Source organism: Patagioenas fasciata, chromosome 12 (assembly GCF_037038585.1).
Source record: "Patagioenas fasciata isolate bPatFas1 chromosome 12, bPatFas1.hap1, whole genome shotgun sequence".
Classification (NCBI taxonomy): domain Eukaryota; kingdom Metazoa; phylum Chordata; class Aves; order Columbiformes; family Columbidae; genus Patagioenas; species Patagioenas fasciata.
Window position 1 is genome coordinate 8,889,105 of NC_092531.1, and position 26,563 is coordinate 8,915,667.

The 26,563-nt window shown below is 42.2% G+C and overlaps 2 protein-coding genes and 1 long non-coding RNA gene across 6 annotated transcripts in view; 1 reads left to right on the forward strand and 2 right to left on the reverse strand.

The window, feature by feature from the left end:
- Nucleotides 1–280, reverse strand: part of USP3 (ubiquitin specific peptidase 3) — a 41,721-nt gene extending 41,441 nt beyond the window's left edge. Inside the window, exon 1 of one of the 2 annotated variants that reach the window (XM_065847032.2) lies at nt 69–280. In XM_065847032.2, the coding sequence (XP_065703104.1) occupies nt 69–159 (91 nt within the window). In that variant the 5' untranslated portion in view covers nt 160–280. The remainder of the gene's footprint in view (nt 1–68) is intronic. The other variant, XM_071813803.1, reaches the window with a different exon arrangement.
- A 1,849-nt stretch (nt 281–2,129) lies between these two features.
- LOC136106630 (uncharacterized) overlaps nt 2,130–26,563 on the reverse strand; it is a 42,468-nt gene continuing 18,034 nt past the window's right edge. The window contains exons 6-8 of the long non-coding RNA XR_010652175.2: nt 6,649–6,780; nt 3,106–3,306; nt 2,130–2,216 (exon numbers count right to left, since the gene is read on the reverse strand). This is a non-coding gene — a long non-coding RNA (uncharacterized lncRNA). The remainder of the gene's footprint in view (nt 2,217–3,105; nt 3,307–6,648; nt 6,781–26,563) is intronic.
- The window catches only part of CA12 (carbonic anhydrase 12), a 36,727-nt gene continuing 12,378 nt past the window's right edge, over nt 2,215–26,563 (forward strand). The window contains exons 1-3 of one of the 3 annotated variants that reach the window (XM_071813807.1): nt 2,215–2,566; nt 19,539–19,559; nt 25,893–26,072. In XM_071813807.1, coding sequence (XP_071669908.1) covers nt 2,533–2,566; nt 19,539–19,559; nt 25,893–26,072 — 235 coding nt within the window. In that variant the 5' untranslated portion in view covers nt 2,215–2,532. Of the gene's footprint in view, nt 2,567–16,216; nt 16,480–19,538; nt 19,560–25,892; nt 26,073–26,563 lie in introns of those variants that run through there. The other 2 variants (XM_065847036.2, XM_071813806.1) reach the window with 2 other exon arrangements.

A 26,563-nucleotide genomic window follows, 5' to 3' on the forward strand; every position in this document is an offset into this window, starting at 1 on the left:
CGCGGGGCGGCCGGGCCACCGCGGGCCGGCAAAGCTGGCGCAGCCTAGGCCGCGCCGGGCGCACTCACCGCTGCAGCACCAGGAGGAGGGCGAGCCCTGCGGGAACTTGGCCGAGTCGGGGGCGATGCAGACGCTGGAGCCGAGGTGCGGGCACTCCATGGCGGGCGGCGCGGCGGGCGGCTCCTCGCGGCGCTACAGCGACGGCGCCCCGCGCACAACAGCCATCTTAGGGCCAACCTCGCGATCCGCGCGCCGGGCTTTGCGGGCAGCCGCCCTCCCGTCCGCGCCCAGCGGCTCCCTCACCCCGCCTCCCGCCGGGCTTTCCGAGCAGCCGCTGTCCCGCCCCGCCCGCGGCCCGTACACTGCTGCTCCGCCGCTGCCGGCGGGCACCGGGCACGGCCGGCGGGACGGGGCGGCCCGGACTCGGGGCTGTGCCGGCGGGGAGCGGCTCTCGGGCTGCCTCTCGTCCCGCCGGAGGCCGCGCTGCCGCGGAGCTCTGTCCCTGCCATCGCCGCTGCTGCAGGTTTGCACACCCAAGCGCAGTCTCGGGCGCGAAGCGGAGCCCGGCGCAGGCTGGAGCGGCTCTGCCCGTGTGCCGCCCGCCGCGGGCAGCGGTTCCGTGCGCTCCGCTCACAACACCGGTGCCTTGTGCTTGTGAGGGGAGCGCACGGGTGTGCGTGGGGTCCGGCAGGTGCTGGACAGATGCGATGTACAGGATGCACAGCGGTTGCTGCCCGTGCTCTGCTTTAAAAAGCACCGTGGTTCAACTTCTCTCTAGAGACAAGGGGGAGTCGTGGTCATCTTGTGTCTCTCTGCTGATCATTTGCAAATCTCTTCGGCTCACACTTTTTTTAAAGAGTTCCCTGGCCTCAAATTTAGTTTGTTACTGAATTTCCCACTCTACGACTGTAACCTTTAAGTTAAGCGGTCATACAAGTACAGATGTTGCATTGCAGCTTTTCCAGGCAATGCAGAATAACAGTTTCATTTTGCATTGCATTGCTTTTTAAGATTTGCATGCTTACACTGCATCAATACAAATGTTCTACTGAAAATACTCAGTTCCTTTTCAAATGTAGCAAGTAAAATGAGATTCATATGTCTCGGTGGTCACAAATCTCCTTGGTTGAACAGTGTTATTGACCTCCTCTGTTCTTTTTCACCATGTTTACACAAATTCAAAAATTCAGAGCATGGAAGATCCAGTTTTCCACAGCATCAGAAACTACTTTGACTGCCCTCAGTGGAGTTAGTTTGTATTTCTAGCTGTGTAGTTAGGAGCAGATTTAATTCATAGATACCAAACTGTGAATGAAATGCCTGCAAATGTTATCTTGACAAAACCATGGAGCTTCCTCGTGTCTCTCTCAATCCTTCAAAACTACCACGTGATTGATCAGGTAAGTAACATTCCCAACATATATTCCACAGAAAGCGTGTATTTGTATAGTTTCCTAACAAATACTGTATAAATAGAGCAAAAATGAATTGAGAGGACAGAATTTTAAATATTGTTTCATACGAGACAACTTTGATATACATCTAAGAATTACTCGTACAAGTTCAAGGAGCAAAAAGGTGGCCATGTTAGCATGTTTATGTGTTAGCCAAGGGGTCCTTTGGTTTCTTCTCCACCCTCTGCCATTATACATGAAGACATACATTAAATCAAAGCAGCAGTTTGCAGTTGCTTTCTGTCTTTTCTAATGAATGCATATGTTTAATTCTCTTGTCATGCCCCACGCATCCTTACAGACAAACAGTGAGAACAAAACCTTGATTGGATCTGCTCTTCTCATCTTCCCCTCTATATCAGCGCCACTTGGTCTTCTCTCAGTATTTTGCAACCAGAGTTTAACCAGAACAGTTCTTATCACAGAGTGGTTGGGGTTGGAAGGGGCCTCTGGAGATCATCTGAGAGCATCTGAGCTTAGAATTCGGCCCTGAATTGGTATCTTGCATATATACTAACAATTTACAGGGGAGAAGTTTGCCTGGAGGGTTCTTCAGTTCTGCCGTATTTCTCAGAAATAAAATCTGTGGTCTTAAATATTTGAAAACATTAAGTTGCCTCCCTTGTGTATGTATAACGATATGGTCTAATTATGCAGTAGCAGATTTTACCACATAATCTTGGCTTTCTTCGACAATCACTAGATGAACATCACTCTGGATTAAGTGAAGCAGATTGTTGCCTCAGACGATTTCCTCATTTGCTGTAGAAGTTGATGAGCATGGAATGAAGAAGGGACGATGCTGGAGGAGTGTAATGAATGCTAACCTAAAGAACTAGAATCTAATTCAGTCTTTACCACACAATTCGTACATGCCACCTGGAAAGTTATTTAAACCAATTTTTTTACTACATAAACCTGTTTGCTTAAGATTGGATTTTTACCTCCTGTTTCCCAAAAGTGCAAAAGTGAAACATTCAGATACAATGGCAACAGCAATGGAGACTACACAGAAACCCACCACAAGGAAATGAATTCTTTACTCAGTGCAGATGCAACTCTGTGACAGACAACTGCCATGGAAAATATCAACAGAAAGCATCAGAATATTGGTAAGTTATAATACTAAGGTCTCAGCCTAATAAAACCTTTACTAGAGGCTGGCCTAGCAGCTCTGTGAGTTATATGCAATGTCTATAGCAGACAGAAGCTTAGCTGCATGCATCTGTGTATTAAAGTATGCTAGAGCACCTTAAATACCACAAGCACATTTCCGGCAGCATGTTGTCTTATTAACAAATCTATTTCCATTTCCTGCACGTCTCTGAAAATAAAGGTCACACACTGTTTCAGTCTTTGGTCATAATGCCACAAGCAACTCCCTTTACAAGGTTCAACATTATTCTCTAAAAGGCAAGATGTCCAAAATGAAGGACAAAAATGTAAAACTTGGCAAATGCCCACAGCAAGCATTTGTGACAGTATTAGGAAGATAAGATTAAAGCATGTAAATAGGCCTGGCTCCCTTCAAGCGTGTCCCCGACACTTCTGCACACATACCTTGAGGGGGCGATGTGACACAAAGGATTGTGCAAAGGTACCGGGAGCGCCAGAGGACAGACGTGTTCTGGACCCCCCTGTAAGAAATTACCTGAACTTCTGCTTCCATAGGATTCATCGTTCTCTCCAGTGCCCTCATTTCTTAGTGAGTTGCTTCTTGCGGGGAATAACGTTGACTATCGCAGTACAATTGTATTAGGGTGATACAGATTCCATCAGAACAGAGAACTGCTTTGGCTGGTTTAAGCCTAATTCAAGTGTGTATCTGAGGTCTACAGAGCAGCTGCATTCCCTAAAACACACAGAAAAGAAGGAAATTGGCCAAAGAAATTGCATGCTACGGGTAGGATCCACATGGGCTAGATTGTGTAGACATGCAGACACACATATATATGGGTTTTTTTCCTTGTATATTTCCTTCTATGTGTATGTGTATATATATGTTTCTCTAGAAGGATGTTCCTCACACAGTCAGGAGGATGGGTCAGATGCCACAGGGGTATATACGGGAGTTGTTCTGCTAACCTGAGTTCAGAGTAGCTGAGAGCTGCCTTTGTGTGCTTCCTTCAAATGGAATCCCCAGGCTGTTTGACTCTCCTTTAAGCCCATGAGTCAGAGTGGGCCCAAGGCACAATTTACCAGAATTCTCATTTTCAACAAAAAAATAACAGATATTCATATGAACTTCCAGTCCTTTCATTTCTGAGAGCCTATGCTGATTTTAAATCACTTTTCGAAGGATTCCAGAAGTATCTTACTGAACAAAGGCAACGCTTTAACTCTGATCCAAACTTCACCTTGTCTGCACCATCACAGCTCAATCATAATGCAAGGCATAAATAAAGGTGAATGTGATTATTCTGTGTGCTGTTTTGTTTGAACAAACCAAAGGAGATGTGAAAAGTAAATGATACAAATAAACAGAATGTTTTTTTTAATTCTCTGCATGGTTTTCTTAAGGTGTTATTTGTGCAGACGAAGAATTATTTTTAATTCATGCTTTACACAAATGCCTTAAAGTTCTCATATGTCGGGCAGATTTCCACACCAGCTTCATTAATTGTTATACTGTCCTCAGGAGTCTGTTCAATAATGCAAGTGCATCATGGTGACACCCAGGAGTATTATTTCATGTCACTGGCATTTAGCTTTTACTGTAATCAGTTGTGTAAATTTTATATTATTTCCAAATGCAGTCTTGAAAATTTAATAATGATTCTGCACTTGTGCTTAAGCTAATTCTAAGATCAGCAGGGTTTATTTCATCTATCTTTATCGAAATAGAACATTTTATAGCCGACATAACTAATTTCTCTTCATCGCAACTGAACAAGGCCTACTCAGTAATTTTTGGCAAACAAGGGAACTACTGGTGTATTTTAAAAAACTTGGCAGCTCAGTTTACGTACTGTGTCAGGGCACAGAGAAGAATTCCCAAGCATCCTATCAGAAGAAAACCCAGTACCACCTATTTGCCCAGGACCAGCCTATCCGCCCATCAATCAGATCTAGGAAGGGGAAACTATTCAAAAGCACTCGAGTCATTCCAAGTGTTAAAACTGGCAAGTAACTTCCAAGTAACCTAAAACTTGCTATTTCTGAAGTCACATGGGGCAAAAGCACATACATTTCTAATCCACAAACACTGCATGTTTAAATGACATGCAGGTTTTCAATTTCACTGCTGTGATTAGCTTGTTAACAAATTAGGGAAAATAAGCAATAATCCAGTCACAAAAACTAAAAGAATTATATGATAATCTGGGAGGATTGGGAAGAGAATGAGATGGTGCAGAATGATACTACTTCAGATAAAACTCAGGAATCAGAATGTGAAATCTATTTGCCTATGAAAGGAATATGTAAAGAAAATATTGTAAAAGAAGTGTTTAAATTAATTTCTACAGTCCCATTCCAAATACTTAAAAATGACATGATAGGAAAGTCCCAGGATGAACTGAGTGAACTAATATGACGTTTTTCACCTCTAATGTCTGTTATTTCCATGTAGAATATTGCTACAGTAAAAGTATCATATGTAACTATGAATTGTAACTGTACACAAACAATATCACTTTCCCCTCTATATTAAACAAGACTGTTGATAGCCAAAATATTCTACAAGCTATTTTTGCTTCTTTGCTGTAAGTGACAAAGGCATCCCACTTGTCTCTCTGCTGCATGTACTTGCTTCTAGTTTTGTGCAAAGAATTTTGTACTGTACTGCGCACATGTGATCTTGGTTCTGCTTCACTGACCACAAAGAACTGTAAATATTAACACAAAAGGTGCCGATGTGTGAGTATTTTGATTCTGAAGTCTTATGACTTCAAAGCATCCCTAGGAAAAAGTTGCCATTGTACACAAAGACAGTTTGTGCACTTCACTGATACCTGAGCTGAAAAGAGGATTGTGCTGGCTCACAAATGGCAGCATTTTACCCTGTCTGGAAATCCCCTCATTACCAGGGCAACAGGAATTTTCCTGCCTTGTCACTAGGATTACATTATTTGTTATTATGTTATTCTTCAGACTCAGTTATTCACAATGTTGAGCAGCAATCTGAATTGTGAAAAAGGAGACCATTGGTTCAGGTGTCTTTTCCTCGCTCCCTTCGCTTAACATCTGTGGATTCAAGGACTGAACAAATCCAAACATACAAGCAATGTAAAATAGGCTAAAAACAGATGACTTAGCACCATCTATCCCTACTGCATGTTAGCAGTTTTGTAAGTAGCAAACAGCTGGAAAAACAATGCAGGGATCTCATCATAGTGATCCTTTCATTAAATTATAATTGTTTCAGCAGAAAATCACTTTGAATGTTTCCTCGTGTCCTACAAATGAGTGAAGCCTAAGCAATGTGAGACTTCGTTGCTGTACTGTCTCTATCGTAAGCATGGTATTTAAAGTAGATAGAGACTGTCTGGCCTGCATTTAGAGCATGGGATTTTACTCTTGTAAACACAACTGAGCATCCAAGCCCAAGAAATTACTAAATTTGTGCGGTGTGTAATGTAGTTTAAAAAAGGGGCTTTTAATTCAGGACAGCCAATTCTCCTTTGTCTCAATACCAAGCTGAAAGGAAAATGGCAGGCTCAACACCTTCCAGGTACATAAGGGCCGAAACTTTGAAGTACAGATTAACCAAGACATGCTTGTGGAATATTAGGATAATTTTCTTTAGATGAGTAAATGCAACAGCTGTAGTAGATCAAAAGGCTGATCTAAATAGCCAGAGCATTTAGGTACTCATAAGTATGGCATGCAATCATGCATCTTGCTCCCAGATTCAGGGCTTAAGCTTTATACCATAGCTATTGGTATTCCTGCCTTAAGGTAAATCCGCTCACTCCAGTGTTCCTCCATGGAGACTGAGGTTAACAAGCCTGACTTCTCATTACAGCTTCTCACCTGCATAGACAGTGCTGCATTTTGCCATTCCGCAGCAGGCTGCTATCCCAGACAGCTGATTTGCTGATGTCTAGAGCCGACCCTGGCTGTTAACTACAGAAAGAGCACTGGTACGTCACCTTGTCATGTGGGAAAACAAGCAGATATTGTTGACTGTGCTGTAAAACTATTAGCAATAGGATACAGCAATGTATCTATGTACAAGGAAGGTAAGACTTACCTCTTCCTGCAGACTTCACTTCTTCCTGCAGACTTCACTTCTTCCTGCAGGTACGTGCACTGTGGTCTTTTTGTATGTGTTGTTGGCACATGCTGCTTATATTCTTTGCAAACACTTCTTTTCTCAGAGAGGCTGAAATTAAAAGTGAAATTAGAAATGCATCTGGTTTACCATCATTTGGACAGATTGGTGCAGCTACTGTGGAAAAACTCTTCATGCATTGCCTTCCAGTGAAGAAGTCCTTCCCATTCCCACCAGCACCTCTGTAAGCAAATGGTTTGCAGCAGTTCACAGTTCTGTAATAGGAGATGCTGTTGAGCAATGCTTATAATCCATAGTGCTGGGTTATGCTAGTCCCCTTTATCCTATTTGCTATGATAATGTGGTTATCGCTATGTATGAAATACCACATTGCAGCTCTGGACACAAGAGTGCTGCAGGAAACAAGCAGGTGGGAGAACTCCAACAGCCCCCTGCTCCAGAGGCTGCATGAAAAATCCTGTTGTGGGGAGGTTCAAGCCAGCAGCTGCACCACTGCTGCACTGCCCTCCACAGGGAACACGGGCCAGGAGGTGTGGACTCCCTGCATCTCTGGATGACACAATTTTCAATAAGTTTTTGAACATATGGTTAAAATATAAGCAGAATACATTTCATTTGAAGCGCACCCATTTTTTATGCCATCATGCGAAGAACTGATCTCCAATTCCTTCTTCATCTTCCCCACTCCTAACTCCCTGGCTTTTGCAGTCACTATTAAGAGATTTAAATTTCTGGAAAACTACAACACTGACTTCTTTCATATTGGCTTTTGAAGCCAACATATAACTGGCAAAGTGTTTACCAGTGAGACAAACCAAGCAAGCTAATAAAATACTGCTTGGAACACAGCTTGCTTTGAGTTTCTGCAGGAGCAGAGCTCATTCTGCTAGCCCAACACGAGAAGATGGCTATTTTAATCACCCTGTAGTTGCTTAAGCATAAAGTCTCCTGTTGCTTTAGAAGAGTCTCAACCCAGAGCACTAAGCCATAAATACATCTGGAGCTGAGGTTGAAGAGGAGTTAATATTCATTTCTCTAGTTTTATTTTAAAATATATCTTTAGATCTCTCAATGTGTAGCAGACATCAGTGAGTCACTCCAGACAGTTTAAAGATATTTTGGAAAAAGCTATAATGTGAGTTTTTGGTGGTGATTTGTTTTTGGTTTTTTCCAGTCACAAGCAGGCTTGGCTTAGTTATTTGGTTTTGTTTTGTAATAGAAGAACAACTAAAGTTGCATAGAAGTTAATGAGCGTGTAACATCCCTCAGCCACGCAGACACCCCAAGAGACAGGAAAGGACTTCTGATCTGACACCCGTGTTAATGAAGCAAGTGGAGCAGTCACAAAATGCCTTTGCATTCATCCTCTGTGCAGCAGCATCAGCTGCAGTGAACCTGTATGCTCAGAGCAGAGAGCACAATTGCACCAGTGGAAGAAGAAAACAGAGCACTGAAGCTATTTTTCCAGACGTTCCCAATTTATACAGCTGGCTGCAATGTGGAAAGTGTGCAGCACCTACAGATATTTACAAACGTGTAGAGACAGAAATTAAGCAGAAGGAAGTCAGTCACAGTCAGCAAAGTGAAATCCATCATGGGGACTCCTGGTATCCTGTCCAGATCACTCCCTTCTACCCTGCCAGCTTAGAACCCAGACAAGGCCTCAACTGAGGAGGAGAGTATCTGAATGCCTCTGTCTTCCCTATAGCAAGACTTTTGTCTGGCTACTCCTTTGGTGTCTCACCTTTAAGCTCTTAGCCAACACCATGCCCTTGTGTGGTGAATGAAGCAGACAGAGCCCAGCAACAAAAATGATCCTGTTATTGTGAGGAGTATTTCTGGCAGGATTCAGGAGCACGAAGCAATGAGGAGAAAGCTGTGTTCCATCTTTAGCAGAATGCCTCACTTTGCTCTACTTTGCTTCTTGACTTGTTTGCTTGAGCCTTTTTTAAACCACACTTTTGGGCTTTCCAGTGTGTGCAGACAGGACAAATATAGTGACTCACAAGTGTATACCTATTATTTAGTTGTTATATAAAGCCCACCTGAGAGCACCATGAATTCACATTTTAGGTTTGCTGGAAACTTCTGCTGGAAATTTGTTCTGGTCTGTTACCACCTTGCAGGGATCCTTCCTCATCCGCCCACCACAAGCAAATCCTCAACATATTTTTAAATGAGTACAGAGAGGCCCTGTGAGTCACAGCAGTGACCACAGAAAAGGTTTTGCCTTTGAGACCCTTTTATTATTTCATACAGCTTTACTAGGAAACTTTTCATAACAGAGGATACCATTTGTGCTTTTCATGTGGTGGCAGGGGTCACCATCCTGGCAGGTGACAAGCCTATTTTAGATACCAGTTCTTGTTGCACATCATTCATATAGTTATTACTTCTCCTCCATTCCCCCATTCGAAGACTTAGGTCCTCAGCTTCACTCTAATGATGGGGAAAGACCTCAGTCCCTGCTAACGTGGAATCTAGGACAGGCTGATAAAGCAAAGATTGCAATAAAAAAAGTGACAGATCTTTCTCTAAAGGGGTAATGCCATTATTCAGATAAATGCAAGAGATGAAGAGAACTAACATTTAATGCTTCTCCTCTATTTGCTTTGCAAAGCTCATTTAAACATGCTTCAGAACACAATCACAGTGAAATATTCTCAACTTTATGTCACATCATTACTGCTCAGTCAGTACCACAACCCAGCGCATCAGAAGAGATAGTACTCTCAGCCAAAGACCAAGACAAGATGCCTCTGCTTTACTGAGGGCCCTGCAAATCCCAAAATTTTCATATTATTTTCTGGAAATCCTGCAGAAAATCTGGTATCCTCCTGAGGCGTGCTGGAGGGAGGGGAGGGCAGCCTGGAGCTTGTGCTGATGCAGGACATGGGCAGCAGGAGGGTGGGCACACGGCCCCCAGCCCTTGAGCAGCTGGCATTGCAATCACCAGCTCAGGCTCATCAAAGGAGCTGCTTGTTGAGCTGGTGGCAAGGAGCAGGGAAGCACTCTGCTGTGCCGAGTGCTGATGCCCTGGACTCACTTTCAAAGCCCAGGATCCTCACTGCCCTGGTTAGGGATGGGCTGCCTTTGGTTTCAAGCTGAGCTGTTCTGATCTCGGTGTTCTCCATCTACCTCTAGGCCTTCAGCAAATCTCCTGTCTTCCTGTTTGCTTTGTCAAACCCTAAAAAAGCAAACATTGCAACATCACAGGGATGTAGCACAATATTAGAACACAGATTTCAATAGTAATGACTCAGACTTAATGGCCTGCCTGCAGAGCTCATTTTTCACCTGCCAGTTCACAGTTCCTAGAAGGCTGAATAGGTTTAGGAACAAACAGTGTATTCAAAAAGAATACGTTGACTACAAAAGGCTAGAGGGGCTATTATAATTTATTCCTATTTTCAAGCAAAAACCAATCCCGAACATTGCTTACTGAAGATAGACAGCCAGCAGTTTTCTACAACCATTGGGAAACTTTCCACAGTCCCGCTGCAGTAAGCTGCTGTGCTGGGGAACAGCACCCCTGGGGGCAGCATCAGGCACCCCCTGCAAGGGCTCTGGAACCCACTTGCATACAAGATGATCCTCATGTCCTAAAAGTTATATGGAGTAAGCCATGCTCTTGCAGAGCATGCCGTAATCATGGCCAGGCCCTGCACCTACAGTTAATTACAAAGCAGAGCATCTACCTCGTCCCTTTGATGGAGAACCTCTGTTAAGTCACATTGTTTATTATCTATTAGTAACAAAAAGGTCAATGTTTAGCTTTGTATATACTCAGCTTGTCATTCATTGCATATATTCCCCACATGCAACTAAGCAGATATTTGACAGGTCTTTTTCTCAGACACAGAACGTAATACCTTGAAATTAACTGGCAAGTTATTTCGACTTTTGACTCACACGCCTGCCAAGATTAGAAATATTTCTAACTGCTTATAGTTACAGCCGCTGTAAACACAGCATTCAGTCTGCTTCTTTTATGGGTGCTGCTTAACCTATTCTAAGCATCACAGTTTAGTCTGCTGCTTAAAAACAAGTTTTTTTCCCAACGGCTGGGACCTGAAGCCAAGCTGCTTTGCAGTCATGTTTTACTGTAATAGGTTAAATTCAACCCAGCAATTCGAGAGAAATGAATCCTTCTGAAAACAAATTCTGAACAAAACAAGAAATTCTGGAGTCCTGCTCTGCTCTGCCTGCCGGTTCCCAGCACGTTTAGCACGTACTTCAGAACACACAAGAACCCTTGAATCTGACTTCACTGGGCTATTCTGCTATAGCAGAAATTTCTTCCATAATGGCATAATATTTTGGGAGGGTAAATGGAAAGTCACTAACATACAGGGAATTTCAGAGAAGCAGAATATAATTAAGAGGGCAGGACATTGGATTTATGAATTCCTGCTCCAACTCTGTGGCTTGTAAACACCAGTGATCAGTATCTTGGCTTTGTGCATTATCCCCAATATGAAGGATTTTTTTAAAGTAGTTTTTACCTTCCAGACTTGCTGATATAATGAAATTGAGAAAAGAACAAAATGAATACACAGCAGAAAAAAATCTACCATTATGGATGGATGTGCCTCAGGATGCACCTTTAGTGCCTTTGCCAAGAGAGAGGTTATCTATTTTCCCCACAGTTTATCTGATACTGCAATGTTCACTCCAATGCCTGATCTCTGCCATAAGGAGTTAATTTGCATTAATCTTTAACAGCTAGGTACCTAGTAATGATTTTATATATTCATGTATACCTTCAAAATATTAAATGGTTATGTCCATCCCCTCCTAGTTGTTTTCTAACATACATATTTATTATATATTCTTATTCTGAGACACCCAAAATATTATTAACAAGTTGGTTTGTTAAGGGATCCCTCTCATGCACACTTTTTCTGGGGTCTTTTTGTCCTCATCTAGTGATTCCTGAGGTGCGAGTCCTAGTTCTACAGTCAAGAGGACTAAATACTTATTTCCAGGGATTAAATTACCTCTATCCCTAGCTCTTACTTTCCAAATGCCAGTAAGACCTAAGTTCTGGTAAACAGCAAAACACCTGCTGTTTCTGCGGGCTCATTTGGTTTGTCACTGGAAAAAAAATGCAAGACTCAAAACAAATTTCTGGGACTTGCACTAAAATTCACCTTCAGGAAGCACATGGAGCCAGCTGGTGTGGGTCAGTGCCACCGTTTCCTCGTTGCCTGTGCCCCACAAGGAGCCATCCCCAGCATGGAGGTTTGGCTGCAAAAGGTAGACAGGCAACACCTAGTAAGGTTAACTATCCTCAGCTTCCTCTGCTTGCCAAGCAACTAACTGAAAGTATGTGAGCATTCAGTAGGGTGGGTATAATATAAACGAAGATACTGAACAGTTTCCTGCATTGGATAGTAATTTAGAAATGTACTTGTAAGAGACTGAAAGGCCTAAAGGAGGATCATGTCAAGGAAGCAAGGAACTCATCTTAGATAAAAATACCACTCATAAAATACCGTAACCTGGAAATGGGCAGTTTGACAATAGAGTGACCTTTCTAGGAGAGCCAGTGTCAAAAAGAAGACAACAAATACAAATAGTTTGGAAAAATGGCTATTCTGGCTCATTTATAATATGAACAGCTTTCACAAAAAGGCATACACAGCCTATTTCATATATTGCGTAGTCATTAAAGATCTATTGACTTACTGCAAATGGTGACAGCATCACTTGACATCTGCATTTTCCATTTCTTTTTCCCATGTCTTGCTCTCACACCTACTCTAATCACAGTTAAGGGCATTGCCATGAAGAAGTAATTCTTGGAATAACAAACAGAGTATTTATTAATTCAAAAACGAAGAACAAATTAGCAAACATGAGCTAATAGGAAGTAGTTTCCCAGTATGAGAGCCAAATGTCATTGTTGTATCTGTCAATCTGTACTTAAGTGTGCTGGCCAACAAAATGCGCACAGCCATTTTCAAAACAAGGATATTTACACATGAAGATGTTTACCCATGTCCATCTCCTTGCAATATTCAACCTGTGTGTCCGCTGCGACCACTACCATACCAAAACCACAAACCTGAGCAAGGAGCGTCTCTTTATGATATACTTAAGCCTGAGGACTGCAGAGAGCAGCAGCAGTAATCTTGGCTGGTGGTCCCAGCGGTCCCAGTGCACCACATGCAATAGAGCTTACATACCTACCTCCTGAAGGACAGCACGTGTTCAGATGTATCACAGAAAACAACAATAGAGTAAATTGTCACAGTAAATTAGCATTTTGCTCATCTAAGTTACTCAGGAGGATGGTCTGCAGTAAGAGCACTTTATATGCCCTGAGGCACAGAAGAAACATGGCTCTTGAACAGAAGTAATAGAGGGTTGATTTGGTTATAGACTTGGTTACAGCACTGCCCAGGTCTCATCATAAATGTCTCCACGACAGTGTGGCCTTCTCTCATTTTCCTTACTTAATGGCCACTTACCCTCTCATTGTCTAATTTTTACAGCACTATGCCCTAGGAAGCAAAGTTCCAGCCTCTTTTCTGTTCCAAATTCTACACACATAGACTGGGAGGAAAAATTGGTACAGAAGAGTCTGACTGAAAGTAACAGTGCTGATAACAGTGCATCTTCTGCCCTTTGAAATATACCTCAGTAGGGGGAATCTTCTGGTTTTAAAGCAGTTCTGTTCTTACACTGTGAAACTAGTAGTGTTGAATACTCCATTATGTTTGTCATGTTGAGGTGCCATAGAAGCTCAAGTTTCAGTGTAATTTGGAGAAAATCAGCCTGTACTGCAAACTCCTGGTTAGCTAGACCACAGCTGAGTGGTGGTATTCTGGTCCCATTGCCACGGAGACTCTTGTGGCATAAGCCAGGCATGCTCTGCCACCTGCTCAGCTGAGAACAGCACAACTGGAAGTTTTGCCATTAACTGCTCTAGAGAAAAACAAGGAACAGAAATTGTGGAGCTGCTAAGCAAACCCATATTCAGACCAGAGAGCACCAGGCATTTGAACCTGCTTTTAAAAAGGATCCATGATCCTTAATTGCATCAGGTGGGGAGTGCTGTCTGCTGGCTGGAGCAGGGCCTCAAACTCTGGGGACTGTCAGCTCAGTTTTTCTCCAGCATTGGGACATTAGGCAGCCTGCCATTCACCCTTGCATTCCTTTGCCTCAGCTTTAAAATGGGAAACCACAATTAGGAAGAAACAGGATATGGAACCATGTTATATTACAGTATAATTGCACTTCAGCAGTTCCATTCAGCAGGGAATCTCATAGCAGCCCTGAATCTCCTCTGAAATCCATGGTCCTGTTGGGTGGTTGCGTTTGGGTTTTTTGTCCATTACCCACATCATTTTTCAGCTTCTCTGTTCTTGGCTCTATTTGTTGCATACTGCATTGTAAACATTTATTTTAATATGGCAAACACCCACATTTATGGAAGACGTTTTTCAGCATAATGGGTTGCCTTAAACTTCTCCCATGCACTTTCCAGCATCACTGTCACATTAGTCTATATGTTGCTACTGCCTTGACGAACACCACTGAAGTAAAGAGACAGTGAAGTTAAAGACTGATAAACCCACACCACAAAATTTCAACCTGCCCTTTCACACTGGGGATCCAAATATACTACTTCTTATGAGCTTCGTCAGTCTATGAAAACCCTGCTCTGTCTCTGCCTCGGACTGATGTTGAGATGAAAACCAACTGCTAGAAACCTAAAATTTCTTAAAGATGGAATAAATGGTGAGCCCTCTGTGGTTTGGGCAGAATACAGGCAGGTAATTGTGTCAGGGAGCTGGGTTTTTTTCCCCCTCTTTTTTCTGTGGCTTGTATTTTGCAAGCAAAGAGCCTTCTATCCAGCTGGCCTTGAAAGCACAAGCAGTGCCTGGAATTCGTCCCAAGGATGTGAAGCAAAACTACAGCAGAAACTGGGGAAGGTGAGATATAGATTGTGAAAACGCAAAAAAAGAGCTGAGGGAGATTCTAAGAATCAGTGCATACTTCAGCATGGTGAACTTTTCAAGAACACTGGCAGAAAAGAGGAAGGAAGAGATAAGAAAACACAGTTTGGCAGATAGCTCAGTCCACACCCTCCTACACAACCGGGCCTTTTTGTAGAGGAGGCAATTTTCAACTGTAATTAATACCTGTTTTAGCAGCCTGTTGGACAGGTTGCCAGTTATGTGAAGGGTGATGACAGAACAATTTATTCTACAGAAACTTACAAAATTATATTTCCAAACTTCCAGCAGGTTAGGGAAGGCCCTGCACGTCAAGACAACTGTGTGCTGACTGTACAAGTGCTTCAACACACTCAGCGTGCCCCTCTGTAGAAACATGGAAGACAGCATCCCTGTTTTTTTGACAACAGCACTTAAAAAGCCGTGTTAAAAACATTTTCACTATAGCTCACACCCTCTCCCTCTAGATTACATCTGGTTGAATTAAAACAAGCAGAATTACAATCTAGGTTTACAAAATACTACGGAGAAGCGTGAGAGGGGAACTGTACTCAACCACAGCTGCTTTCTGAAAGACTACGAGACATGAATTAGTTGCTGCTGCTCTCTCAGTCTGTCTCTGCCCGGCTTGGGAGGACAGGGCTACAGAGGAACAGTGGCAACAGGTCAGAATGATGCTCTACAGCAGATCCCTACCTGCAATCTAGACAGAAGCGAGCCATGTTCCAAACAACTTTCCCTTTATCAGCCTCATAAATGACAGCAGGAAAAAACAAGGAAGTCTAATACCATTGAGCAATTAAACAGCAGTTGATAAATAAAGATGACAAAAGTATAGTTTGACCAATCAAAACTAATATATGCTGTTACTGAGATGTACTCAACAGTTAATAATAATTATAAACAATGATGTAATCAAACCAATAGCCTCTCCAGCCCCACCTTCCACTTCTCAGCTATCCATGGTACACTCAGTTTAAGGGGCTACTCCTCAATCACCTTCAGAGGAGGACATTAACTTATACCCTCTGCTCCCTTTTACCCCTCTCCATACATGTCCTGAACACAACATTGGACTCTGGGGCTGTATCTGCATGAATTTTCACTCCTCCCTGCTTCATGTGTTCTCCCAGTTCCAAGAGCTTTCAGCTCAAAGAAACCCCTTCCTGACAAGTTGGATGGTTTTTGTGGAAAGTGTCCATGGTCCCTCTGTCCCACACACAGCCTCACTTCTCTCCCTCCCTCCAGTCCTCACAGTGGCCCATTATGCTAAATCACACTCATCCAAAAATGGGAGTTGAGGGAGACAGTCTGAAATAGGCTAGAAAAACGCTACTGTGGTATGGCCCATAAGAGGACAGTTTTTTTAAACATCTGTGTCTCTGCTAAATAATTTCTGAAGTTCCACATTTAAATTCCCTCTCTAAGTGCTGGAGTCTGCCCTGCGAGGAGCTCACTAAAACTGAGGTAACGAAGGATATAATCAGTTTTCTGAGGGTGCTGTGACCCAGAGGCAGGTCGGATTACATCATCTGTTTTGGGTTGAGTCTCGGGAGCTTTATAAATGCCATCCTAAAAGGAAGGGGAGAGATAAGGGGAGAGAAGGGCAATAACTCATTAGCAGCAGCTCTGTATGTGTGCATTCTGCTGTTTGCCACATACCTACAAGGGAGTTTCTTCAGACTGCAGAGAAACCGTGAACTGTTGGAATATTATAAGTCTTTCCTTGAGATGTCAGCCAAGAGCTTCAGTATAGTCCCAGTTGCTACTGTGCTTATTTTCCTCCTAATGATACAACTCTCAATGCAAGCGCCGTTGAATGGTAAAGTCTTTCAGCTTTATCTTTTGTTCTCACTTGTAACTTCAGGCAGCTAATGTATACAGAAAACTGGCATCTTTTAATTAATACTATTTCAGTAGCATGCTCAAAGTTGTATATTGTTGCAGTCTGCAGTTGTTTTGAGTTAGTATCCTTATTCCAGTTTCTCAAAATAGGTATTCTGATATATACAGGAAAAATATTTTTTTCTCTGATTTAGTTGGCTTTACAGACCTCTTGCATGCTCAGTATGTCTTGCTTTGTGATCTTCTTGTTTCTCATAGAATGAAGCAGAGATTGGCCCTTCTCAGTGTCAGTGGAAGCATCACACCTTTCCCTCTGTCCTGTTTCTTTTTAAATCAGAGGAAAAGAATGCAGTCCCTGTGAAGCACCCTATACACTAGACTTCATTCCCTTATATTTTAACAGGACCAGTTTCAGGTCAGCACTCCTCGCTCTCTTTTTAGGAGTTAATGTTCATCTGTTCAAGCTGCTTATACTCAGTATTTATCCATTCCAGCTAATTATAATCCACCTAGGGCGATTATAGGATATTAAGGAGAATAATTGTAAAGGGTTGTGTGACAGGACTTACTCAGCATGTACATTCGTGGGATGAAAATCCTGAAGGTTCAAGCATAATTCAGAGCAGTCAGCTTCACGCAGAGCTCTGCCAAAGCAAATTTCCATCTGAAGAGCAGAGGATCCTAGACCTTCGTGCTTTTCAGAATAACAAAATAAAGCAAGGTGTTTTCTCAGACAACACAGAAAGCTTGGAAGTGAAAGGACACATGCGAAGGACATGTCTTGTGATACATCCTGAAGGGAATGCTGGAGAATTCCTGTCTTAGAATTAGACAGCCAGCACTAAGAAATGGCAAAAGCTACAGCACCTCCCTCTCTCTGACATTTTCCCAAACCAGAGACGCAACTAATGCAGATTATCACAACTATTATAAAACTATTGTCACTTTCCCAGCTCCCAAGTGACACTGGAAATGTATTAATTCCATGGATATTGATGAAACACAGATAGAGTGGCAGTAGGAACCTCCTCTGCCACGCATGGCCATGTACTTGTGTTACTCATCAGCAGTCACCCCAGCAGGGGCAGAGAGCCAGGAGCATGCTCATGGGTACAGACCTGGTGGTAGTTCCCTTCCAGGTGTGCAACAGACACTTGATGACTCTCCTCCAGCTCTGGGAGACTGTGTGACACTCTGCCTCATCCTCATCTCATTATCAAGCAAAATAAGGGTAAACAGCAACCTTGCTCACAGTCTGAGGATGGCAGCAAATCACTTTGGCAGCTCTGCATGTTCATTCAGACAAAAATCAAGAAGTTTCTGCCATCTGATCATCTGTTTATTTCCAGATCCAAGTCAGATGAAGTAAGTGTTAAATGTGCCTCAGATCTACCTACACTAGTTGCTATCACTGTGCTCATCAGTAAAGTCATAATGGTAGTGAATTGCTAAGGAAATCTTCACTTGGCAAAAGACTTTAACTTTCATTTATTTTTGTTTTGATTAGCATAAACACCCAGAATATTGAAAATATTTCAAATTGACTGGTTTAAGGTTGTTCTAGATTATAAAAATCCTAGTTTTGACACTTTGTGCACATGTTAATGGACAGTAAGCATGAGCAGAGAGGAGCTGTTGTAGTTAAGCCAGTATTTCTTCAAATCCTGCTCAGATGAGGATGGGGTGATTTCTAAAACCTGTTGACAGTCAGTTGCTATCTTCATGCAAGGTGTATCTATAGAACATGCTGACCAGAGGACAGAAGCACCCCTCAAAAAACTCAGTAGGAGATAATCCCCTGCAGAGAGAAGGGGAGAGGAGAACGAGGTTTCCTATCTTGAAATTTAAGACAGTGCATGAATTCTTCTACACAAGGAACCTGGGGACTTCAGCCAAGATGATTACACAGACCTTGTTTTGAGATTTCCAGTGTAAAAGAACAAGGCACACTGGTCCTAATGAACTGGAAGGAAAGAGCTTAGTGTTCCCAGCACATATGAATACGAAAGAGCTAAGTGCAGCTGGTTTGCAGATCCTTACAAATTAATCCTAAACATTTCACACGACATTCTTTGGAGTAGAGCTGTATCTGTGACCACGCTTCAGAGTACAAGAAATGCAGCCAAGAATCATGTACTGAGCAGATATGTGCATGTAAGGATAAATATTTGCCTGCACACATGCATGTACACACAGGCACACTGAGTGTTTGCAAGACTCATAATTCAGAACTGTTTTCTAAGCAGAAATAAAATTAAATTTCCGGAGAGTAAAGATCTGCATTAACCTGATAACCAAAACTGCTCAGGTTTGTCAGGACAAGCAACTGTAATTACACAGCAAGCTGAATAACTGTAAGCATGTTTCAGCCCCACCCCCCAAAAAACCCCAAAATTAAAAAGAACATTTAATAAGTCAAGACATTTCCAAAGTTACATAGAGACGCTGTCCCAACTTCAGTTCCTTAGGCAATGGATTAACATTGACCATTTTAACACTCAACCCCCCAGGATCCTCTGAATTATATGGGTTTGTGTATTATACTTTTTCCAAAGTCCATCTATTCCTATCTGTTTCAGTTGGCAAATCCCAGAGCCGCTGTACGGAAATGACTGTCCAACGTTTCTCAGTGTAGCAACTGGCAATCCACTGATGTTTTTAAAACTCTTCAACTAGGCGTGAGGGGGTTCATTGTAGCTACAACTCATTTCCTAACCAGAAAAAAATCTGGGATATGCCTACACACAGAGTTTGTGGCTATTCCATATATACATACTGGAAAAAAAAAATTTGACTCCAGGATTTAAGTGACCACTAGAAAATCGAGCCCTATGGGCAGGATCACAGGGATAATTACAGTTATAACCTGGGTGAGAAGGGTTCATAATCTTTGAAAGGGTTTATGTTTTAATAAAAATCCTGGGCTAAAAAGACAGATAAAGGTATTGCAAAATTCAGTACCTAGGCAATTTGTTTCTTTACAGAGTATGATCAATTTCAAATATTCATAGTAACATTTCCTTTGTCTTTAAACAGGGTCAAAGTGGTCTTATATAGGTAAGTACTATCTAATTTGTACATACTAAGCTGTGGCTTTGTTCAGTATTTTAAGGACAACACGCCCAATGTACTGTGGTGAGTCCCTGCTGGGTTCACTGTCTTCACCCAGGTTTGGATCAGGCCCATTCTCTTGAAATCTGTTTTTCAACCACCAGGTTTCATATCTGGGTGACTGAGAGTCAGAGACTGGGGTCTAAACTGTCTTGCAGAACAACAGGAACCTCAGCAGAGTAAATCAGCCCTGCAACTGCAGAGGTTCCCCAAAGCCCTGTTTTGCAGCAGTCCCAGACCAGCAGCACATTTCAGCCCACTTCTGCCAAAGCACACCTCTCCCTGCTCATGCAGGGCTTCTTTTTTAAGTGGAGCCAGAGTTCAGAAGTCACCTGTATCGTGTCACTGGAGACTCAGCTCCCTGAAAATCCCAGCACTGACAAGGCAGAAAACTGATACTCAGGAAAGCAGTGTTACTTCGTACACTAGTCCTTTATGTCAGCTACTAACCCAGAAGGATCTGATGGCTGCTCAAGAAGAATTACCTAGGGATTTTATTTTAATTGATCATATCCTGTGGCCCGTTATTTCATCATTCAGAGCAGTGTTTTATATGCTACACGCCCACAGAGAAATGTATTGAGAACATCAGCAAAAAATGCTTGTTCTTAAGCCTTTGGTGCTGATCCAAGACAACACAAAGAACCTCTAGGATTGAACTTGCTGCTAATAACGACTCCCTTTGGGTGTGCTCCAGGTTAGCTGACTTGCCTCACATAAGCACAAGGAAAGCTGTCAACTGCATGTCTATAGGTATTAATCTAACTGCCAGTGTGCATACATATACTTTGCCTTCTCATTAGGAATAAAAAGCTTGACGCAGTTTGAATAACAAAAGCCTGGGTTTTCCACCTTGACAGCTGCCATCAGATAAACCTAACCCTACTATAATACCATCAGAGTAGAAGTTTTGCCCTCCTTCTCAAGGCAATGCTTGCTTAAATTAGTTACTGCTCCCTTTCTGGGAATTTGGGTACCAGTGTTTATTCCAGTGTATGTTATTCTCAGTGTCCAATTTCAACAATTCCTGCTAAGCGCTTCCTTACTGCACTCTGATTTCTAACATACTGAAGGAAAGAGGTAAGGGTCACACAACAGATTCCTTTTTTTTTTTTTTGCTTCAACTACTGATTTTCAAATATATCTGCATAAACATACTAAAGCTACTTCAAAAAATTAAAGTGGTGACTGAACTTGTACAGAATGGTTCTTTTCATATACGTGGAAAAAAGCAAAGGTAGAACATTGGTCTGTACAGATTAAAACAGCAATTACAGAGACTGCAGTCAGCCAGAAAAGAGCCTCTCCATACTCTCCTACTGATCCTGGTTCCTTACAGCAGCCTACACCTTCCACCATTTACCTTTATCCTTGCAACACTTTGCAATTGCTCCCACTAAATTTATGTCAGCAGGGAGGGAAAGGAAGTCAAGCCATTATAATCACAGTGCAGAACTGATGTCAAGATGAGGGTCACGGTACAAGATTAAAGGTGGAGGAGGAATACAAGCGCTGATTGTCAATGAGAGTTCTATTTGTTCAGCATGACAATATGCAAAACTGAATGTTGATACAGCACTAGCAGCTCAGGGTGTGGTGGCAAAGCAAGATGGCACTGCATGTAATCAGGCCTTACCTTTTCAGCACAAGCTTTCCAAGGAAATGAGCATTTGGCTTGGCTATAATGAGAACTACTGTATTAGATACAATAAATATAAAGGCTTAACCTCTCCTCTATTTGCTTCTTACTTATCCAAACTGCAGTGACGCTATTTGTTCTTCCTGATTTCACTCCTCTGTATACAGAGCAAGAAAAGGTGCTTGGAAGAAACAGCACGGGCCAGTGAGCTGGGGTATGAGCCCTCAGCCCTCTCCGATGAAGGCTTGGCTCTGTGTCATCTCATGGGCTGCTTCGCCTTCTGTAAAATGGACAAAGTAGACAAAGAAAAGTGTTTTCAGTTAAAGACTTGAACGAATTGTTCCAATGCCCCACAGCTCAGGACAGCAGGTGCATGCAGCTGTTGGCAATCTTGTTGTATGGCTGGAAGGTGCAGGCCTGAAGTCCCCTGCCCCAGAAGAAAATTGGTAGAATCAGAGAACTGGGTTTCAATTCTTTGGATTTTGGCTTGCTGCTTCTGTAATGTAAGAGGACTGGAATGCAACCAAAGAATCAGAATCACTCCTTTGGGGTGGACAAGCAGCTACAATGGAGAAAACTAGCTTTACAGCCAAGTTTAAGGTAACAGTGCCAACAGAATTATTAACATGCTTTAGCATGTGAGGAGACAACTTCACACTACAAAGCAAACACAAGAACTGCTGTTAACAGACATCAGGCTAATTGGACTTACAAACTCCTTAGTTCTACTGTTGCCAAATACTCTACTTCAATTCAGTAACATGCTGAGAACCTGTGCTAAGATTCCTCCACTTCCCCTTAGGAAATGCCAGATTTAGTGAACACAATAGAACATGCCCAAAATTTCTCATACAGAACTTGAATAGAGTAGAAGGGACAGCTACAGCGCTTTTCAATTCCTCTGTGTCACAAGCTTCTCTCTGGACACACACGTGGAAGATATACACGTATTGGATATGTGTACACAGAATGATACCACTGAGTTCTGCCTGTGCCCTGAGTGAAATGGAAACATGCGGTCATGTCACTGTGGCAGGGAGCCTGGGCTCAGCCGTCACTGCTAACTCAGCCCTGGGCTAACAGCAGCGACACAGCTTCCAGCTGGCTGTGAACAGGGCAGAGAGTTTGACGGGCTGCAAAAATACCACAAACAGTCCCTGTGCTACTGACCCAATGCATTTCACTGCATCAGAACTTGGACACTCCTTGAGAAGCTTGAGCAACATGAATATTAATTGGTCATGAGAACAAAAGTCTGTTGGTAACACCCATGTCACATAGGGCTGTTTTCTTCTTTTTAAAAAAAGAAGTCAGCCAATGTACACATCCTGGGAGCTGACACCAGTGTCCCTCCTAAAGGAACATCTGTCCTGCATCACTCAGCAGCGCTAGGGCTGCAGGCTGGCTGAAAGCTTAGGCACGGAAAGCTAGAAGCTGGCAAAAGCAATGGACACATGCGGCCACTATGCTGAGGGTATTTTGCTCAGCCTATTGTGCAGCTGGGTGACAAAACTACCGAAAGAGTTAGTACTACTTCATTTACAGACCAACAGCTCCTTCATCTGCTCATCCGACAGCTGAATGGCAGCGTTGGGTGGGCAGGACAGGCCCATGGCACAATTACTGCCCTGCTGACAGAGTCCTGACAGGATCCTCAGAGCAGCAAACATCACCTGAGATGTCTGGGTATCTCCCTTTGTCACAAAAGGAAGAAAATAAATACTAAGATATTTTTGCAATACTTCTTATGTTAACACTGTTTGGAGCTTGTAGTACAGGCCAATCTTAATACATCCACATGCTATTCTTTATTCAGTAGTGATCAGACAGAGCCTTTGTAAACACAATGTGATTTCCACCAAATTTATCTGAACGTGCTGGCACAGAAAAAGGAAAATCTGGTTCACAATCAGGCATTCATTTTCAACAGAGCTATCTGAGAAATGCCTTCCAGCTGTGTGGTTTATCTGCCATGGAAATCTCAATTTCATGTATGCAAACCCAAGCTGCAGTGACCTCAGCTATTGAGGCAGGAATTTTGAGGCACTGAAATTAGGAAGACTACAGGACACAAGGTAGAGTTTCTAGAAAAACTGGGTTTGTACCCAAAAATGGGGTTTTTTTAGTTGGTTGGTCTCCTTTCTTTTTTTTTTTTTTTTGTCTAAATTATTGAGCAGGAGTGAGAAACAAGCAAAACCTGCTGTAGGTTAGTGGCCTGCAAGTGGAGCTGCAGATTTATGTCAAGGATAGCTGCTAGAAAAGATCAAGGTACATAAAGACTGCAATAAATGCAGCATTTTATACAAAACACAGGAGCTTCCCTTCTGAACTGCTGATGTTGGTGTGGAAGTTCCCGTACTCTGCTGCCAACTCTGAAGAACATTAAAGTCATCCAAACGCAGTGCTGAAAAGGTGAGGGGTACTTCACGACATGGTTTCCACTGGCTGGGACTAGGTTTCTATTTTATGCATCGATTAAAGATTACCTATTTAAGTATCAAGTCTCTGAACCTCTGATATATAATATATTAAAGTCTTCTTGAAAACTCACTGTTCTATCAGTGCACAGAAACCTCAAACCTTTCAAAAGGCCTTGAAGTCTTTTTACAACAAAGGCTTCACACCAATTTTTCTGATGCTTCTGTAGCCTTAGCTCCCTGGAAAGTGTTAAATTGCAGTGTTGTTGCCTTGTACATCAAGTTTCAAACTGAAGGAACTATAATTTCCTGGTATATCCTTACAGATGTTTTCCTGGGAAATATCATTGAGTATGTATATCCCATAATATGGAATTTATGTTCTTCTGGATGGATCTGTTATTTGCCAAAAAATGTGTAGAGGATAGTATCCAGTTTTCTATAATGTCAGCATAACATTTATTGGCTTTTAAAAAGAATGTCAGTAACTTTAAGATAGTAGCATGAAGATGTAAGAGGAGAGAAATTAATGTGATTGGCAGTGAACTGGAGTCAAAGGCTTTAGTTACAGCAACATCAAGGCTTCTTAATACTGAAAAGCACAGACTGAGCATCCACACTGCAACCAATGACACGTGCTAACCTGCGTCCTGAATAATCTCAGAGCTTTAAGAAGGAGCTAAGTCTGTCTTTGAGCACCAGAACTGAACTCGCCAATACTGTCACATGCATTGTCTTTAAGTCAGATTTGCCTCCACTAACCATGTTCTTGGAAAATGTCTTTCTTATTAAAAAGTAAGCCTCTAATAACATCCTGACTTCTAATTTTCCTTCAGAAAAGATCTGAACTTGCTTTGCCATTGATGACCTGATCTAACATTAGATCCTGGCATTCACAATTCACGGAAGATTTTAATATACTGGAGAGACTTCAGAGAATCCAAAAGGAATACTATAGGTTTGGAAAAGAAGCCTTCTACCCAAAGGCTCAAGTAACTCCATCTATTTAGTTGAAGAGAAGTGAGAAACTGTGTCCTCTACACTATAAGTACTTCAAAGAGGAACAAAAGTATGCTAACAGGAGGCTCTTCAATTTCTAAGCAAGGGATTAAAAGCAATCATGATCTAAACAAGTCAAAACTAGACAAACTCAGAGTGAAAAACAAGCTGGCAAAGGGAGTAATTATCCACAGGACACTAATGAAGTATCTTTTACCTGCATTGCTTAAAGGAAGAGCAGGTGTTTTTACCCTTCTGAAAGATATGGCCTCATTGAAGTGGAATTAAGACAGGGAGGTCCCAGTGGCCTGTGTTATACAGATCAGGCTGGGGGATTCCACAAGATCATGATTAGAAAGAATCACAATGAATCTGCAGAATCAGGGAGAAACACAAGTTTCAAGTACCTCTCTTGGTCTAAATCCAAATGTTTTCAGTTTACAGCTTGCAGATAGCCACAAGCTACTTGCATAATTAAATCAAAGGCACAATTTAAAATCTCTTCATATTATCTGTTCTTTGTAGATCCCACCCAGGGCAAAAAGACTGCGATGAAGAAAAGTTTCACAAGAGTTTACACAAGTTACTGCAGGTCAAATTATCATAACACCTTCCATTTTTGCAAGTTAGCTTTTCACTGTGGGTTATGCAACATTGCTAGATAGATCGAGACAGTTTGTATCATAAGGAAAATTTGATAAGGGTCAGGCTTTCTGTGTACTGAAAAGTATGGAAACTTCCCTCTGTCAACACAAAGTCACTTCTTTCAGCAATTCTCTTCAGAAGGCTGGAATGGTTGTGTTATGGTGCATACGCCTGTTACTTGCATAGGGAAAAGTCATTCATGTCAGTAAATAATCAAAATATTGTCACAGATCCAAACTTACCAGGCTTACAATGGGCTCACGAGAGGGTCCGAGGCGCTGTGGCTGCCGCGGTGCTGCTGCCTGCAGCTCAGCCTGGCACCGACCCACGAGTGTAACACCCGCAGCAGCTGAGATTGTAAAAAAGGCAAGGGGCAGTAAAGTACCTCTGTGTGAGCTTTTTGTATCGGCCCTTTTCTATCCAATAGCACATTGGAAAGATGAAATTAAGTTTTTTAAAAAAGTCTTAAATATTCAGAAAAGGCTCCTTTTCCAAATTATGGGTGAGGGCTGAAACATAGGAGTTTTTATATTAAATGCATAGTTAAGGCTTGACAAATGTATCTGTTAATTTTCACAGGTCCTGATGGAGAGAAGGCCTGGCCAAAGAAATACCCATTTTGTGGAGGATTATTCCAGTCGCCAATAGATTTCCATAAAGATATCCTCCAGTATGATTCTAATCTCTTGCCTTTAGAGTTCATAGGCTATAATGTATCCTCCACGGACCAGTTTACATTGACCAATAATGGTCATTCAGGTAAGGGAGCTCAATGACAGCAAGGGATTGTGATGGAAGGAGTTGCTGGGGCTTGTGATTTTTTATTTTATGAGTGAACTACTTTGATTATCAGATGAAATTAAGCTGTGATGATGAAGCCTTCACATCAACATACCTACATCTAGAGAACAGAGTAGGAGAAAGTACTAAGATAAACTGAGAAAATATGGGTGCAATGGGTCTCTGACATTCCAGTCTAATCAAAGCAGCTCAGCTGATTTATGTGAGGGATGCAAGGGAGAAAAAAAACAGCTAGGAGCCCCATTCTGTTCTTTTGACTTGAGAGAGAAACCTCTTTAGTGTAAAATGAGACAGACAGCTAAAAAGACAGAAAAATAATTAGAAATAGCGAACAAACGTACTCCACTGTAGTAGTAAATCAAAGTGTCAGTACAGTAGGTAAAAGCAGGGAAGATGGAGTCTCATAAAGGTTGACTATACTGACACAATATAAAATATCAGTAAGATAG